At 34.0% G+C, this 17,685-nt stretch overlaps 1 protein-coding gene across 5 annotated transcripts; it reads left to right on the top strand.

Moving 5' to 3' along the window:
• Positions 1-2,706: 2,706 nt before the first annotated feature.
• Positions 2,707-17,154, top strand: LOC18103395 (G-type lectin S-receptor-like serine/threonine-protein kinase At4g27290). 5 transcript variants are annotated; one of them, XM_052445233.1, is made up of 7 exons: positions 2,707-3,401; positions 14,203-14,910; positions 15,112-15,371; positions 15,445-15,655; positions 15,753-15,990; positions 16,069-16,219; positions 16,454-17,154. In XM_052445233.1, the coding sequence occupies exons 1-7, from the start codon at positions 2,858-2,860 to the stop codon at positions 16,757-16,759; spliced, it is 2,418 nt and encodes an 805-aa protein (XP_052301193.1). In that variant the 5' UTR covers positions 2,707-2,857; the 3' UTR covers positions 16,760-17,154. The 5 variants fall into 5 exon arrangements, with proteins under 5 accessions (XP_052301193.1, XP_006377796.3, XP_052301192.1 ...); XM_006377734.3 differs by having other exon boundaries at positions 2,707-3,302; positions 14,104-14,910; XM_052445232.1 differs by lacking the exon at positions 14,203-14,910 and having other exon boundaries at positions 2,709-4,109.
• Positions 17,155-17,685: the final 531 nt, after the last annotated feature.

Here is a 17,685-nt window from a genome sequence, read left to right on the forward strand (position 1 = left end):
TTGTGTTTTTTTTCTATGAGATTATCCTAATTTTTTTTGTTTTTTTTGTTATTGTTATTTTTTAAAATTATATTTTTAAAATTATCAATTAAAGTTAATGAGTTTTAAATATTTTTTCTCTAACATTTTCTTTTTATCTGACTCGCGCGGAGGGCGACTTCCAAGTCCTAGTCAGATGCTAATATTTTACAAGCCTTTTTGTACTTCCATGGAGGTCAAATTCAAGTCACTGGAATTTGCAAATTTAGAGTGGTGGGTGTGCAAGAGAAATTTCTTTCTCTGAGATGTAAAAATGAGACGTTAATTTTATACGATATAAAAAAAAACAAAAACAATCTCAATTAATAAATAAAGTAATCTAAAAAATACTTTAATAGTCAAATCAAATTAAAGACCAAGGTCGGTTTGGATGACTCGTGTCACATTGGACTCGTGTTTCCTTATTTCTTAAAGAGATAAAAATAAAACTATAGACAACGAATCAAAATTTGAAGTAAAATAAAACGTTTAAAATATAAAAACAAAACGAAAGATCCGAGGGTCAATCAAATGTAGTTTCTCCAAAACACAGTGTAATTACTTGAGTAATTATGTTAATGAAAAGATTATTTAAAATAGTTTAATTTATCCTTATAATTTAGTACTATGTATCTATATATTAAATTATTTTTATTATATCCTTAGATTTAAATTAGATCTTCAATCATTTCATTTCTTATAACGTGGTATATAAATTAATTGAAATTATGCAACATGACTCATAGATCAAAAACTTCCCTTCAAATTCCTTGTGGTCTCAGGTTCGAATCCTATAATTGTTAATATGATGGTTACTGGAGGTTTACATGGTCGTTAAATTTAGAGTCCGTAAAATTAGTCGAGTTACGAGCAAGCTGATTCAGACACCCATGTTAATAATATAAAAAAAACTTCCCCTCAGACACCTCTAAAGCACATCATTAGGATTAATGAGTAGTTTGTGTTAAATACATTTGATTCTCATGTACTATAAATGCACAAATGAAAAAGACAAATATACTTGTCTTACAATTTTAAGGTACTAGGAGGTATTTTTGTGCACAAAATTATATATTTATTTATTTTGTTATATATATATATAAAGAGAGAGAATACACTAGTATCACTTGAACTATAACTCATTAGCCAACTTTATTCAGGCTGAGATATAACTATACAACAATTGTATTATTTTTCAATAATAAAGATGACTGATTATTATGTAACTCTCTTTCGGTAAAAAATATAATCGGCGAGAGTCGAGACAGCATGTGCAAAAATGAAAATCAGCCCATTGAAAACATGGGTCTTGCCTTGAAACGTGGGCCAACATGGTCCAGTGGGCTCTAAGTCTAGGCCTGCATACACAGCCATAGGAGCCGAGAAGACAAGTCATAGAAGTCAAAGCACTGAAATGCAGTTAATTAAGGTAAGGATAAATAAATAAATAGAAGGAAGGAAGGAAGGAAGATAAAGAGATGCCGTGGACCCAAAATAATAGTTGGGTCATTTGTGCATTTATAGTACATATATAAATAAATATATAGTTGGTGTCAGTTGTGCCATTTAGGAGTGGGAATTCATGGCGTCCAAGGGCATCGAAGGGTTGAAAATAATAGTTGTGATATAATTTTTATTCGGGTCAATGATCACTTATTTTTCAAAGCACAATATTTTATATATTTAGCCTTTTTTAATTCTTTTGGGAAGGAAAGAATTTGGATCCGTAATCTCTTCACATTTATAAAGTCAGAAGTCTATTGATAAAATAGCCTATCATCATTCACTACTTGGTATTTTTTATAAAACATGGAGGGTAACGAAAGTCAATGGTCTTTTGGAATACTCTCTGTGTGAACTACAGACTTTTCCCTCCATCTTTTCACAACAAAGGACATGTCCACCTGCTGTGGACATTGAACTACGGACTTTTCCCTCCATCTTTTCACAACAAAGGAGGTTGATTTTTCTCGTGGCTAAGGTAGGCAGAACCTTTCGATTATTGTATATCAGGATCGAGTCTAATTTTCTCAATATGTTTATAACGGGACAGGATACACAAGCCCAACCAGCCCATGGAAAGAAGAGGAGAAGAAAAATGAAAGAGACAATGAGGAGTAGAAAACAAGGGAGAGAAGGGAAGAAAAATATGTCTTCGAAACGCCACTAGCGACTTTTGTTTATTGAAAGTGATTGGATTCTTGACCTAGATTGCAGATTTTGTAAATTAATTTGGGTTAATTTAAATTATTTTAAAATGTTGCGTCTTCATATATAATATCTTGAATTTTTTAATCAAACCGAGTTTTGATTATTCGTTTGATTAGTTTTGATTAGTGGTTTGACCTGCCTTTAAATAGAATATATTTAATTATGTTATTTTCTTGATTTCATGAGTGAGTAGTTTTTGTGTTAAAATTCTTTTTAGCATTTATTTATGTATATAATCCTCAAAATGTTTTATTCAATGTATACATTGGATTTTGAGCTTATAGTTAATTTTTTTTTTTATCATTTTTATGTTTTAAAAAATTTTAATCCAACAACTCGTAGCGTCACAGAAGCTACTAATATAGTATATACAAAGCTGACGCGTTGTTATTCTCATTGCGGATGTCTTTGGGGCAAAATTATTGAAACTTCTTGAAATAGGACTTTTCCGGCCGTGATAGATGGATCTTATGGTTGTTGAAAAACGGTAGCCAATTTTTACCGAAGCTATATGGAGTCAATATCTTTGGAAAATGGAAACCGTCTTCACATTAGACCAGCAGCTTGTACTAATAACAATACATTTTTCTGCGTGATCAAACCAGAACATCTATGAAAACTCTCTTGAATGGGAGCTTTTACAGTGCTGTTTGCATGCTCCTTATTCTCTATGTTAATCAACTCCGCCACATCAAACATAATCTACCCAAGCCAATCCATAAGAGATGGTGCAACTCTCCTTTCAACCGGGGGAAAATTTGAACTAGGATTTTTCAGCCCTGGAAATTCAACAAAACGTTTCTTGGGAATATGGTATAAGAAGTCTCCTCGTACAGTTATATGGGTAGCAAACAGAGAAGTTCCACTTTCCAATACTTTGGGGGCTCTGAATATAAGCAGCAAAGGGATACTTGTCCTGTACAGTAGCACAAATGATATTGTTTGGTCATCGAATTCATCAAGAACTGCAGAGGATTCAGTTGCAGAGCTCTTGGAGACAGGTAATCTTGTTGTGAGAGAAGGGAATGATAGTAATCCCGACAACTTTCTGTGGCAGAGTTTTGACCATCCAGGTGACACCATGATATTAGGAATGAAATTGGGGAGCAACTTCGTAACAAAGATTGACAAGTTTTTATCATCTTGGAAGAGTGCTGAAGATCCTGCTCGAGGTGAATATTCTTTCGTTATAGATACTCATGGGTATCCCCAGCTACTTCTGAAGAGGGGAAACATTACTCTGTTTAGAGCGGGGCCATGGAATGGCATAAAATTCATAGCAAATCCTAGACCGATACCTATTTCCAATGAATTTGTTTTCAACAGCAAAGAGATTTATTTCCAGTTTGGAGCCCAAACATCAGTCCTTTCAAGGCTCACTCTCAGTCCATTGGGCCTTCCACAGAGCTTCACATGGAATGACCGGACAAATGATTGGGTGATTACTGACGTTGGCCAGTTTGATCAGTGTGAAAATTATGCCTTTTGTGGTCCAAATACTCGCTGTGAGATGAGTAGATCTCCTATATGTGCATGCTTGGATGGATTCATTCCCAAGTCTCTAGCAGATTGGAACTTTTCAGATTGGTCAGATGGGTGTATCCGGAGAACTCCGCTAGAATGCAGCGACAAGGTTGGCTTTCTGAAATATACAGGGATGAAATTGCCGGACACATCGTCTTCCTGGTACGACAAGAGCATCAGTCTCAAGGAATGTCAGGGATTATGTTTGAAGAACTGTTCCTGCACTGCTTATGCAAATTTAGATATCAGGCAAGGTGGAAGTGGATGCCTGATCTGGTTTGGTGACCTGATTGATACAAGAAGGTCAACTGGGGATGGACAAGACCTTTTTGTTAGGATGAATGCTTCAGAATTGGGTAAGTATTCCAAATATGCAACTATTTATTCATACAGTCTCATTTTACATTTGTACTGAGGAAAAAATATTTCTGTTTCTCTTGAATTCATATAGAATGGAAAGTAGAAGGTCTTTGCTCTGCTGCTTTGTCCATATTTAACAATGAACTCTTGAACTGGGTTATACATCAGGTTCTTCTAACTATTCTTCTGTGCACTCAGGTGTACCTACGAAAAAGAGGACATTTAGTAAGAAGCTAGCAGGAATAGTCTCCAGCGCAATAGTAGCAGGCATTGGCATGCTAATGTTAGGATTCATCATTTCCATGCGGAAGTGGAATCTTAGAAAGAAAAACCACTGTGAAGAAAGGGAGGAAGATATGCAATTGCCAATATTTGACATGAGTACTATAGCACATGCCACCGATGCTTTTTCAAACAGCAACAAACTTGGAGAAGGTGGTTTTGGACCCGTATACAAGGTATGAAAAAAAATCTGATACCTGACTATCCATTTTCTAACAAAAAAACTTGCTGAACTGTGTGAATCACTCAGGGAATACTCATAGGAGGGCAACAAATAGCAGTGAAAAGGCTTTCAAAGAGTTCAGGTCAAGGATTGGATGAGTTCAAAAATGAAGTTATGTTAATTGCTAAACTTCAGCACCGCAGTCTTGTAAAGCTTCTGGGTTGTTGCATTCATGAAGATGAAAGAATGTTAATTTACGAATACATGCCCAACAAGAGCTTGGACTCCTTTATTTTTGGTGCTAACCCATCTGAATTAATAAGATTGAAGTTCTATAAGTTCTATTAACTGTTATAAATCAATTAGTTAATTGGACTAATTGAGAAATTCATCAGACCAAACAGGAAGAAAACTACTTGATTGGAGTCAGCGTATCAACATTATAGGTGGAATTGCTCGAGGGCTTCTTTATCTGCATCAAGACTCTAGACTTAGAATCATCCACAGAGATATCAAAGCCAGCAACATTTTACTGGATGATGCGGTAAACCCAAAAATTTCTGACTTTGGCCTTGCTAGAATGTTCGGTGGAGATCAAACAGAGGCCAAAACTAGTAGGATAGTTGGAACATAGTAAGTACATAAACCCAATACTGTCTTGCTGATTTTCATTACTATTTTGTGAACTTAACCTGTTAGTATCATTTTCAGTGGCTACATGTCTCCCGAGTATGCATCGAATGGATACTTTTCAGTGAAATCTGACGCTTTTAGCTTCGGTGTTCTAGTCCTCGAGATCGTGAGCGGAAAGAAAAATAGGGGATTTCGTCACCTGGACCCCAACCTTAACCTTCTTGGACATGTAAGCTTTTAAATAATACTTTAATACATACAACCTTGAAGAAGACGGTGGTGAATATTAAATCTTGATGTCCCATTTCAAATGAGATTAAACAAACAAATTTGCCTAGTTATTGAGACTTTCAGAAATATCATAGGAGTATTGATGTTATGGCAAAACTAGGATAGTAACAGAGAAATTAGAATGGCCAGTCTGCTGATATATGTTCTTGGTTTTTTTTCTTAAGGCGTGGATGCTTTGGATTAAAGGGACACCATTTGAGCTGATTGATGAATTTTTGATTGAGTCGTGCAATTTATCTGAAGTGCTAAGATGCATTCATGTGGCTTTATTATGTGTGCAACAACGCCCGGAAGATAGGCCAAACATGTCAGCTGTGGTTCTAATATTAGGAAGTGAGATTCCATTGCCGCAGCCTAAACAACCTGGTTTTTTTATGGGGGAGAATCCACATGAACACAGCACTTCCTCAAACAGCCATGTAACTTATTCAGGTGACGAGGTTAGTTTGATCTCATTAGATCCCCGGTAGCCTATCATTACATAACTGCAGAAGGAATAAGATTTCTGATCAAACAGTTGGTTTCTCGAAAATTTCACCATTCCGGCACAGAGTGCTAAAGCCAATATATAGAAGCAGAATCAGGGCTACCAATGCCAGCCAAGTAGCCAGCCAGCCACAGCTGATCATTTGCACGATCTCACGCTGTGGATCGTAAATGGAAAGACATGTTGCAAATCGTTGCTTTTAGTTTCTGTTTCTTTTCCATTCTCATCCACTTCTCTAACTGACCTCTGAAATTCAATCTTGAATCAAATTTGTCTCTCTGCTTTGGATATGATGCTACTTATTGCCCACACCTTGTGAGGATCATGGTGCTATGTATATGTTTTATTAATAATTAAAGTATTAATTTATTATGCATTCTAGTTCTATTATACATAAAAGTAATGAAAAAAAAACTTCCAAAATGAATTTCTTATAATTTAAATATTATTTTTTTTATTATATCAAAAACTAAAAATTTGTCTCAGCCCTGCTCAGCTGACATGAAACATAAATTTATAAACCGGATGGACAAAGTGAAGCCAAGATAAGTTTGAACGTGTCAAATGAGCATTATGTTGAAAGTGGTAATAACTTTTAATTCAATTATTTGACAACAATGCTCAAGTTGTAGTAGAATGTTCTACAAGGCTTTGAAGTCAGAAATATATTGTTTTTTTTCCATTATTTTCCTAATTATTTTAGGATTTTTTTTTTCAATTAGACTTTAAAATCTCGTTGGGTTTAAGTATATTTAACTCTATCGGTTCTAGCCACTATTTTGTATATAATTTTTAGAGCATAATATTATTATTGAACTCTGAACTTATCAAAATAGAGTTCTCTTTCTAGATTGGGTTTATAACTTAGGGTTTGGTATACCCTGATGTACAATCTTTTGCTTCACACAGTGTCGTTGCAAATGAGGTTAGTTTGACATGGTTTGAGGTTGCTATAGGCTAAATTATAAAATATAAAATTTATTGAAACGACCAAGTAACCCAGTACTGTAGCAATTTGACACAAAGTTTTTTTTTTCTTTCAATTTCTTATAGAACTAAATTAATGATCGATTTCTAAAAAATTATTAAGGAAAGAAAAATTCTAACAAAAAAATCAAAGTATAAAATTAAAAAAAATCTCATGATATCTCAAATTCATAAGAAAAAAAACTTTTAAGCTCATCTATTTATCTTTTTCTTATTTTTCAATCCATATAGTTTTTTTAATCTTATTTTTAGTTCAACAATTTATTTATTTATTTTTCAGTTCTTAAATATTAGAGAATAAAGAGAAAGTAGTTAAATTATTGCGGAAAAAAAAGAAAGTTATTGGTTAACCACGTTTTAAAAATAAAAAACTCTGATCTTGTTAGCTTGCACACATGACCTTTTCTGTTAATGGGCTAAGCGTGATAGGCCACCTAGACCTAGGTGCCTAGCCCTTTTTTATCTTTAAAAAATTGATGTATAGCATGATTTATTGACCAAAGAATTATTATAATCTTAAAAGCAAGTTTCAATGAAAAAACAAAAAAATTATATATTTAAATAATTTATGCATAATGAAGTTCGATCAACTTCGATATATTTTATATAATCATATTTGACACGGTAATGGAAAATCAGAATTGTTATTTTGTTATCACAGAACAAATTCATTTCACAGTTAGAAGCAAAACCATCCTTGATTAACAACCTTCTAATCCAAAAAGAGTTCACAGATTTCTTTGGCCATCAATCCTCTGAACTCAACTTCAGCACTGGCTAACGCTACAACATTTTATTTTTACTCCTTCATGAGAATTGGATGGAACATATAATTAATAATGAGAATTTATGAGAGCTAGTAAATCTACACACCGAATATAATAAGGCTTATTAATTGCAAAGCTGCGAGCTGCAGAGAGAGGGTGGGATGGAAGACATAATTAATGATAAGGATTTATGAGGGCCAACAAAGCTACACACCGAATATAATGAGTCTTCATTATTACAAAGTTTCAAACTATAGAGAGAGGATAAGATGGATCAACAAGGCTGGTTAACTAAAGATCTCCAGGCTGCAGAGATAATGAGAATTTGTCAGGGTTAGCAAAGCTACATACCAAATATAATGAGGCTTATTAACTATAAAGTTGAAGAGAGAGGATGAGATGAAACGACGAGGTTGGTTAGCTGTAAAGCTGTAAGCTGCTTGAAGATGATGGGATGGAACATACTATTAATAATAAGGATTTATGAAGGCCAGAAAAGCTACACACCGAAAATAATGAGGCTTATTAATTGCAAAGCAACAAGCTGTAGAGAGAGCATGAGATGGAACAGCAAGGCTGGTTAACTGCAATGCTGCAAGCTAGAGAAAGAGGATGTGACAGAACATATAAGTAATAATGACGTTTTATGAAGGCCAACAAAGCTATACACCCGTGAGATTAGAAGTGTGGTTGTGGTTGTTTTTTAAAGTATTTTTCACTCAAAAAAATATGTCAATAATTTTTTTTTTTTTTTTAAAAAAATTATTTTTTAAATCAGCACATCAAAATAATTTGAAAACATCAAAAACATATTAATTTAAAACAAAAAAAATTTAATTTTTTTCAAAAACGCTTTTCAAATGCAGTTCCAAACGCCCTCTTAATTGCGAAGTTGTAAGCTATAGAGAGAGGATTGGATGAAAAAACGAGTTTAGGATGTTAGAAATATATTTTTGGATGGTTTATGGACGGTTTAGAATCGTTAAATACCATGTCGATGTTGTTGTGCATGTTGTTGAGTTTTGACAGAATTTGATTGAGATTACATGTAAGGAATTCTAGGTTTCCTCATCAAGCGGTTGACTAGTTAAAGTGAACACGTTGACTAGTTGTTGAACATGCATTGTGGTCGACTATTTGAGGTGTGGGCGGTCGACCAGTTAGAAAAATAGTAGCGGGGCAGGTCTATTCTATTCAGTCTGTCGACCTGTTAAGGAGGTGCAGTCGACTAGTTTGTGTTTGGTAGATCAATTGGTTTACTTGTTGCTACCGGTCGACCAATTAGTTGGAACTAGCTGATCAGTTGGTTGGTGTAGTGGTTGAGCGGTTGGTCAATTTGGTCGACTAGTTGACCCTGGAGTGATGATTAATCAAGTATGTTAGGTTCGATCAGTTTGGATGATGTTTGAAATTGATCGAGTGAATCAATTCGGATTATTATTATAATTTGATCTCTAAGTTTAGAGTTTTAATCTTTTATGTTATGTTGGTTTGAGTCGTTTTTTAGTGTTTTTCATATCCATTACAGGTTTTGCTAACGTTCCTTCTAGCGAGCCTCAATAATCTCGAATTTTGCATTCGGTTATCTTTTATATCCAATTTCAAGTAAGTGAAATAATAAATATATATATATATATATATATATATATATATATATATATATATATATATATGTTCCCTAGCTGACAAGTAGGATGTCAATAATATGATATGTAATTTTGACATGCATACTTCTTTTGTACACTATTTGATATAATATCTTTGATATACCTGTTTCGATCGGTACTTGATACAAGTAACTTTATTCACTTATCTTAAAATGCATATTAGCATATATTATAGCTATTACCTCTCATTGAGTGTTTGGACTCACCCCTCCATTTATATTTTTCAAGTCTTTAGTTTAGTTTCGGTTGTAGGATCTTTGGACTATATTCTTCCTGCTTCTTGAGTTAGTATGCCTCGTTTGATTCTCGATGCCATTAGTTTATTCTTTATTTGTTGTTTTTAGATACTTCATATAATAATTTTAATTATGTTTTGAATTCGTTTTGAAAGAGTCGGATTTTAATTTATTTATTAAATTTCTTATAATTAAATATTTTGTTTTATAGTAAGTTATTATATGATTTTTATGATATTAAATATATATTTTCTGAGACTTAGCACAAGTGGAGCATCTTGAGACGCTACGTTTGTGTTGCTGGTCATGAATTTCGGATCAGAGTCATGACAAATATAATGTGACTTATTAATTGTAAAGATACGAGTGAACCTAGGAAAAACCTTTTTTTTTTTTTTTTTTTTTCGTTTATAGGTGGGTAACAATCAAACAGGCCCGTGCCTAGTTTCTACTCATTTAACAAAGGCTCATATAAAAATTTCAATAAAATACAAATGGTTATATATATATATATATATTCAGTTTCTAGAAGAAAAAAAGGAAACGGGTAGATTTAATAACACATGAAAAAAACGAATTGGACACCAAAAAAAAACTCCCGAATTTGGATTTAATTATAGCACTCTCTATATCTAATTGGGACATTTTTTTTATTCACAAAGTCGTTAAATCTAACATCACTTTGAAAACATATGCAATTGATACTCTAATCATATGCTACAATTCTTTTTTTTATCATTCTTGAAATAATAATCTTTCTTGACTAATTTGATTATAATAACATCATATAATGTGTCATCAATAAGGATATTAAATACTATCTCCTACAGTAATCAGTAATAATAATATTGTAGCCCTGCATATGCACATCACGTGCTCTTCTCAAGATCATGTTGGTGGGTAATTAGCTTAAAAAATTTCATTTTTTTTATCATTCTTGAAATAATAATCTTTCTTGACTAATTTGATTATAATAACATCATATAATGTGTCATCAATAAGGATATTAAATACTATCTCCTACAGTAATCAGTAATATATAATAATATTGTAGCCCTGCATATGCACATCACGTGCTCTTCTCAAGATCATGTTGGTGGGTAATTAGCTTCAAAAATTTCATTTTCTTTTATGCTCGGGCTGCACACCATTGTCTAAGCTACCCCAAAGTACAGAGACTTGGAATTTGACTTGGACGTATATTTTCCTACCGAAGCAACTTTTTGTCGAGCAGCAGTACAGTACCGACTATTGACGTAGTTGCTCTTCCAATAATAAAAGAACTAAAGAAGTGAAGACCTCCATTCACTAATATACCGGTCCATGAAAAGTTGTGATGCAATAATGCATTACATGAAAAGAGAAAAATGAAAAATTCCGGCAGCATGCAACTTCCAGGAGGCCCGTGATTCTTTTTTCTATACTTGCTTAGTCAACAAGGAAATCAAATTACAGAGGAGCATGAAACCATGAATGATCCAAGAAGGTTGCCTGAACTTACTCCAATTTTATATTCGAGTGATGCAGACCTGCTTTTACTCCAGCTATAGTCCGTCAGACATCGATATCTTATCCCTCCTATTGTGTATTTTGGTTTAGGTTTATTTAAGATTTGAACAACCAATAATGGACTTGGCTTAGAATTGAATTCTTGACCAAATAAAAAAAATAAACTTCTTTCATGCCATCAAAGTACAATTTAAGTTGGTAAAGTCTACTGCCGGGTCTAGTCCTTTTCACCCTTGTAGGAGCATGGATTTCTTATCATTAATGTTCACACAACGTATAATTTGGATAGGATTACTTGATTCCTAAAATTTTACAATTCTAAACTGTAAAAAAAAAAAAAAACTTTTAAACCTAATATTATATCTCGTAACTATACAAAAAACTTGTTAGTTTCTAAAAGGTCCTTTTTTCATTAATTATCCTTGAAAAAAATAGCTTATAAGGCTATTTAAATACAAAAAAATAACATCCTAATTAGTAAAAATTTTAATTGAATTGAAGGTCCTAATCTAAATAGAAAAATAAAATAAAAAAACATTTGTCCATGAGTTAACTATTACAAATTGAACCCTTCCATCTCAAAAAATTATATGCTTCAAATATAATAATGTAGCTAGTCTATTCAAGAAATAGTATAACTTTGACATGTGGACTTTAAAATTTAATGTATAATGTGTGCAAGCTAAGAAAAAAAAAACCATATCTAATGTTACACGTTTGTTATTATAAAGTCTTCTTGATGTTCATTCATATATTCTTTTACTTCAAACTTGTTCTCATCATTTATGACTCTTAGTACTTTGACCTGTAAAGAAACTCATAGGAGCCGAGAAGACGAGTCATAGATGTCAAAGCACTGAAATGCAGTTAATTAAGGTAAGGATAAATAAATAAATAGAAGGAAGGAAGGAAGACAAAGAGATGCCGTGGACCCAAAATAGGTGTTGTCAGTTGTGCCATTTAGGAGTGGGAATTCATGGCGTCCAAGGGCATCGAAGGGTTGAAAATAATAGTTGTGATATAATTTTTATTCGGGTCAATGATCACTTATTTTTCAAAGCACGATATTTTATATATTTAGCCTTTTTTAATTCTTTGGGAAGGAAAGAATTTGGATCCGTAATCTCTTTACATTTATAAAGTCAGAAGTGTATTGATAAAATAGCCTATCATCATTCACTACTTGGGTGTTTTTTTCAAAAGATGGAGGGAGGGTAACGAAAGTCAATGTTCTTTTGGAATACGCTCTGTGTGAACTACAGACTTTTCCCTCCATCTTTTCACAACAAAGGACATGTCCACCTGCTGTGAACATTCAGAAAAAAAGATATCAGGAGGTTGATTTTTCTCGTGGCTAAGGCAGGCAGATCCTTTCGATTATTGTATATCAGGATCGAGGGTAATTTTCTCATTATATTTAGCGGGACAGGATACACAAGCCCAACCAGCCCAGGGAAAGACGAGGAGAAGAAAAATGAAAGAGACAATGAGGAGTAGAAAACAAGAGAGAGAAGGGAAGAAAAATATGTCGTCGAAACGCCACTAGCGACTTTTCATCGACACGCGTTGACAAAAAAAGATTCACCTTGGCGAGACAAAGCCAACACCATCAAAGAAGATGGAGTAAGGCTTGTATGTTGCCTAAATTGAATTTATGTCGTTGGACTATTTTTTAGTGGATGAGTTTGCTTTTTTAAGGCTTTTTAGAGTGTTTATTATATGAAAATAAATCTTTAGATAAAAAAACACTATTTAATACTATTGAAATTTAACTCTGTTTTTTTTTTTTATTAAGATCATATATATATTTTTTAAAAAAATAAAAAGCATTTTTTATACCATTTATCATAATCTTTTTCATGTGGTTTCATTATTGAGAGCTCTATTTTTGTTATCAAAATGCAAAAAAATCTTAATTTTTTTATTGAAAGTAGTTGGATTTATCCAGGTCATAGGTTTAGTAAATTAATTTGAATTGACTTGAATCACTTCAAGAAATTACCATCTCAATATATAACATTTTATTTTTTTTTAGTTAAATAGTGTTTTGATTGATTGTCTGATCTATTTTGAATTGGATAACTTTAATTATATTATTCTCTTGATTTCATCATAAAGTTTTTTTTGCGTTAAAATTCTTTTTAGCATTTATTTATGTATATAATCCTTAAAAGTATTTTATTAAACGTAAACATTAGATTTTGAGCTTATAGTAAAAAAAATTTAATCCAACAACTCGCAGCGTCACATAAGCTACTAAGCTGACTCTTTGTTATGCGGCATAACTTATGCCCATTGCAGATGTCTTTGGGGCGAAATTATTGAAACTTCTTGGAATATGACTTTTCCGGCTGTGATAGATGGATCTTATGGTTATTGAAAAACGGTAGCCAATTTTACCGAAGCTACATAGAGTCAATATCTTTGGAAACCGTCTTCACATTAGACCAGCAGCTTGTACTAATAACAATACATTTTTCTGCGTGATCAAACCAGAACATTTATGAAAACTCTCTTGAATGGGAGCTCTTTCAGTGCTGTTTGCATGCTCGTTCTTATTCTCTATTTTAATCAACTCCGCCACATCAAACATAATCTACCCAAGCCAATCCATAAGAGATGGTGCAACTCTCCTTTCAACCGGGGGAAAATTTGAACTAGGATTTTTCAGCCCTGGAAATTCAACAAAACGTTTCTTGGGAATATGGTATAAGAAGTCTCCTCGTACAGTTATATGGGTAGCAAACAGAGAAGTTCCACTTTCCAATACTTTGGGGGCTCTGAATATAAGCAGCAAAGGGATACTTGTCCTGTACAGTAGCACAAATGATATTGTTTGGTCATCGAATTCATCAAGAACTGCAGAGGATTCAGTTGCAGATCTCTTGGAGACAGGTAATCTTGTTGTGAGAGAAGGAAATGATAGTAATCCCGACAACATTTCTGTGGCAGAGTTTTGACCATCCAGGTGACACCATGATATTAGGAATTAAATTGGGGAGCAACTTCGTAACAAAGATTGACAAGTTTTTATCATCTTGGAAGAGTGCTGAAGATCCTGCTCGAGGTGAATATTCTTTCGTTATAGATACTCATGGGTATCCCCAGCTACTTCTGAAGAGGGGAAACATTACTCTGTTTAGAGCGGGGCCATGGAATGGCATAAAATTCATAGCAAATCCTAGCCCGATACCTATTTCCGATGAATTTGTTTTCAACAGCAAAGAGGTTTATTTCCAGTTTGGAAATCAAACATCAGTCCTTTCAAGGCTCACACTCAGTCCATTGGGCCTTCCACAGAGCTTCACATGGAATGACCGAACAAATGATTGGGTGATTACTGACGTTGGCCAGTTTGATCAGTGTGAAAATTATGCCTTTTGTGGTCCAAATACTCGCTGTGAGATGAGTAGATCTCCTATATGTGCATGCTTGGATGGATTCATTCCCAAGTCTCTAGCAGATTGGAACTTTTCAGATTGGTCAGATGGGTGTATCCGGAGAACTCCGCTAGAATGCAGCGACAAAGTTGGCTTTCTTAAATATACAGGGATGAAATTTCCCGACACATCGTCTTCCTGGTACGACAAGAGCATCAGTCTCAAGGAATGTCAGGGATTATGTTTGAAGAACTGCTCGTGCACTGCTTATGCAAATTTAGATATCAGGCAAGGTGGAAGTGGATGCCTGATCTGGTTTGGTGACCTGATTGATACAAGAAGGTCAACTGGGGATGGACAAGACCTTTTTGTTAGGATGAATGCTTCAGAATTGGGTACGTATTCCAAAATGCAACTATTTATTCATAAAGTCTCATTTTACCTTTGTACTGAGGAAAAAATATTTCTGTTTCTCTTGAATTCATATAGAATGGAAAGTAGAAGGTCTCTGGTCTGCTGCTTTGTCCATATTTAACAATGAACTCTTGAACTGGGTTATACATCAGGTTCTTCTAACTATTCTTCTGTGCACTCAGGTGTACCTACGAAAAAGAGGACATTTAGTAAGAAGCTAGCAGGAATAGTCTCCAGCGCAATAGTAGCAGGCATTGGCATGCTAATGTTAGGAATCATCATTTCCATGCGGAAGTGGAATCTTAGAAAGAAAAACCACTGTGAAGAAAGGGAGGAAGATATGGAATTGCCAATATTTGACATGAGTACTATAGCACATGCCACCGATGCTTTTTCAAACAGCAACAAACTTGGAGAAGGTGGTTTTGGACCCGTATACAAGGTATGAAAAAAATCTGATACCTGACAATCCATTTTCTAACAAAAAAACTTGCTGAACTGTGTGAATCACTCAGGGAATACTCATAGGAGGGCAACAAATAGCAGTGAAAAGGCTTTCAAAGAGTTCAGGTCAAGGATTGGATGAGTTCAAAAATGAAGTTATGTTAATTGCTAAACTTCAGCACCGCAGTCTTGTAAAGCTTCTGGGTTGTTGCATTCATGAAGATGAAAGAATGTTAATTTACGAATACATGCCCAACAAGAGCTTGGACTCCTTTATTTTTGGTGCTAACCCATCTGAATTAATAAGATTGAAGTTCTATAAGTTCTATTAACTGTTACAAATCAATTCGTTAACTGGACTAATTGAGAAATTCATCAGACCAAACAGGAAGAAAACTACTTGATTGGAGTCAGCGCATCAACATTATAGGTGGAATTGCTCGAGGGCTTCTTTATCTGCATCAAGACTCTAGACTTAGAATCATCCACAGAGATATCAAAGCCAGCAACATTTTACTGGATGATGAGCTAAACCCAAAAATTTCTGACTTTGGCCTTGCTAGAATGTTCGGTGGAGATCAAACAGAGGCCAAAACTAGTAGGATAGTTGGAACATAGTAAGTACATAAACCCAATCTTGTCTTGCTGATTTTCATTACTATTTTGTGAACTTAACCTGTTAGTATCATTTTCAGTGGCTACATGTCTCCCGAGTATGCATCGAATGGATACTTTTCAGTGAAATCTGACGCTTTTAGCTTCGGTGTTCTAGTCCTCGAGATTGTGAGCGGAAAGAAAAATAGGGGATTTCGTCACCTGGACCCCAACCTTAACCTTCTTGGACATGTAAGCTTTTAAATAGTACTTTAATACATACAACCTTGATGAAGACGATGGTGAATATTAAATCTTGATGTCCCTTTCAGGCATTTCAAATGAGATTAAACAAACAAATTTGCCTAGTTATTGAGACTTTCAGAAATATCATAGGAGTATTGATGTTATGGCAAAACTAGGATAGTAACAGAGAAATTAGAATGGCCAGGCTGCTGATGTATGTTCTTGGTTTTTTTTCTTAAGGCGTGGATGCTTTGGATTAAAGGGACACCATTTGAGCTGATTGATGAATTTTTGATTGAGTCGTGCAATTTATCTGAAGTGCTAAGATGCATTCATGTGGCTTTATTATGTGTGCAACAACGCCCGGAAGATAGGCCAAACATGTCAGCTGTGGTTCTAATATTAGGAAGTGAGATTCCATTGCCGCAGCCTAAACAACCTGGTTTTTTTATGGGGGAGAATCCACATGAACACAGCACTTCCTCAAACAGGCATGTAACTTATTCAGGTGAGGAGGTTAGTTTGATCTCATTAGATCCCCGGTAGCCTATCATTACATAACTGCAGAAGGAATAAGATTTCTGATCAAACAGTTGGTTTGTCGAAAATTTCACCATTCCGGCACAAAGTGCTAAAGCCAATATATAGAAGCAGAACCAGGGCTACCAATGCCAGCCAAGTAGCCAGCCAGCCACAGCTGATCATTTGCACGACCTCACGCTGTGGATCGTAAATGGAAAGACATGTTGCCAATCGTTGCTTTTAGTTTCTGTTTCTTTTCCATTCTCATCCACTTCTCTCTAACTGACCTCTGAAATTCAATCTTGAATCAAATTTGTCTCTCTGCTTTGGATATGATGCTACTTATTGCCCACACCTTGTGAGGATCATGGTGCTATGAATATGTTTTCTTAATAATTAAAGTATTAATTTATTATGCATTCTAGTTCTATTATACATAAAAGTAATGAAAAAAAAACTTCCAAAATGAATTTCTTATAATTTAAATAGTTTTTTTTATTGTATCAAAAACTAAAAATTTGTCTCAGCCTAACTCAGCTGACATGAAACATAAATTTATAAACCGGATGGACAAGGTGAAGCCAAGAAGAAGTTAAGTTTGAACGTGTCAAATGAGCATCATGTTGAAAGTGGTAATAACTTTTAATTCAATTATTTGACAATGCTCAAGTTGTAGTAGAATGTTCTACAAGGCTTTGAAGTCAGAAATATATTGTTTTTTTTTCATTATTTTCCTAATTATTTTAGGATTTTGTTTTTCAATTAGACTTTAAAATCTCGTTTGGTTTAAGTATATTTAACTCTATCGGTTCTGGCCACTATTTTGTATATAATTTTTTAGAGCATAATATTATTATTGAACTCTGAACTTATCAAATTATATGCTAATAATATTTTTTTATTTTTTAAAAATTATTTTTGAGATCAACACATCAAAATAATTTGAAAAC

The sequence above is a fragment of the Populus trichocarpa genome, chromosome 11 (assembly GCF_000002775.5).
Source record: "Populus trichocarpa isolate Nisqually-1 chromosome 11, P.trichocarpa_v4.1, whole genome shotgun sequence".
Taxonomy (NCBI): domain Eukaryota; kingdom Viridiplantae; phylum Streptophyta; class Magnoliopsida; order Malpighiales; family Salicaceae; genus Populus; species Populus trichocarpa.

Excerpts from the sequence above, each read along its gene's own strand:
- LOC18103395 (XM_052445233.1), top strand. The coding sequence starts at position 2,858 with ATGGGAGCTTTTACAGTGCTGTTTGCATGCTCCTTATTCTCTATGTTA. Across the intron at positions 3,402-14,202 it reads TGCTGAAGATCCTGCTCGAG|GTGAATATTCTTTCGTTATA; the intron begins GTGAATATTCTT and ends ATCCTGCTCGAG. Across the intron at positions 16,220-16,453 it reads ACCTTAACCTTCTTGGACAT|GCGTGGATGCTTTGGATTAA; the intron begins GTAAGCTTTTAA and ends TTTTTTCTTAAG.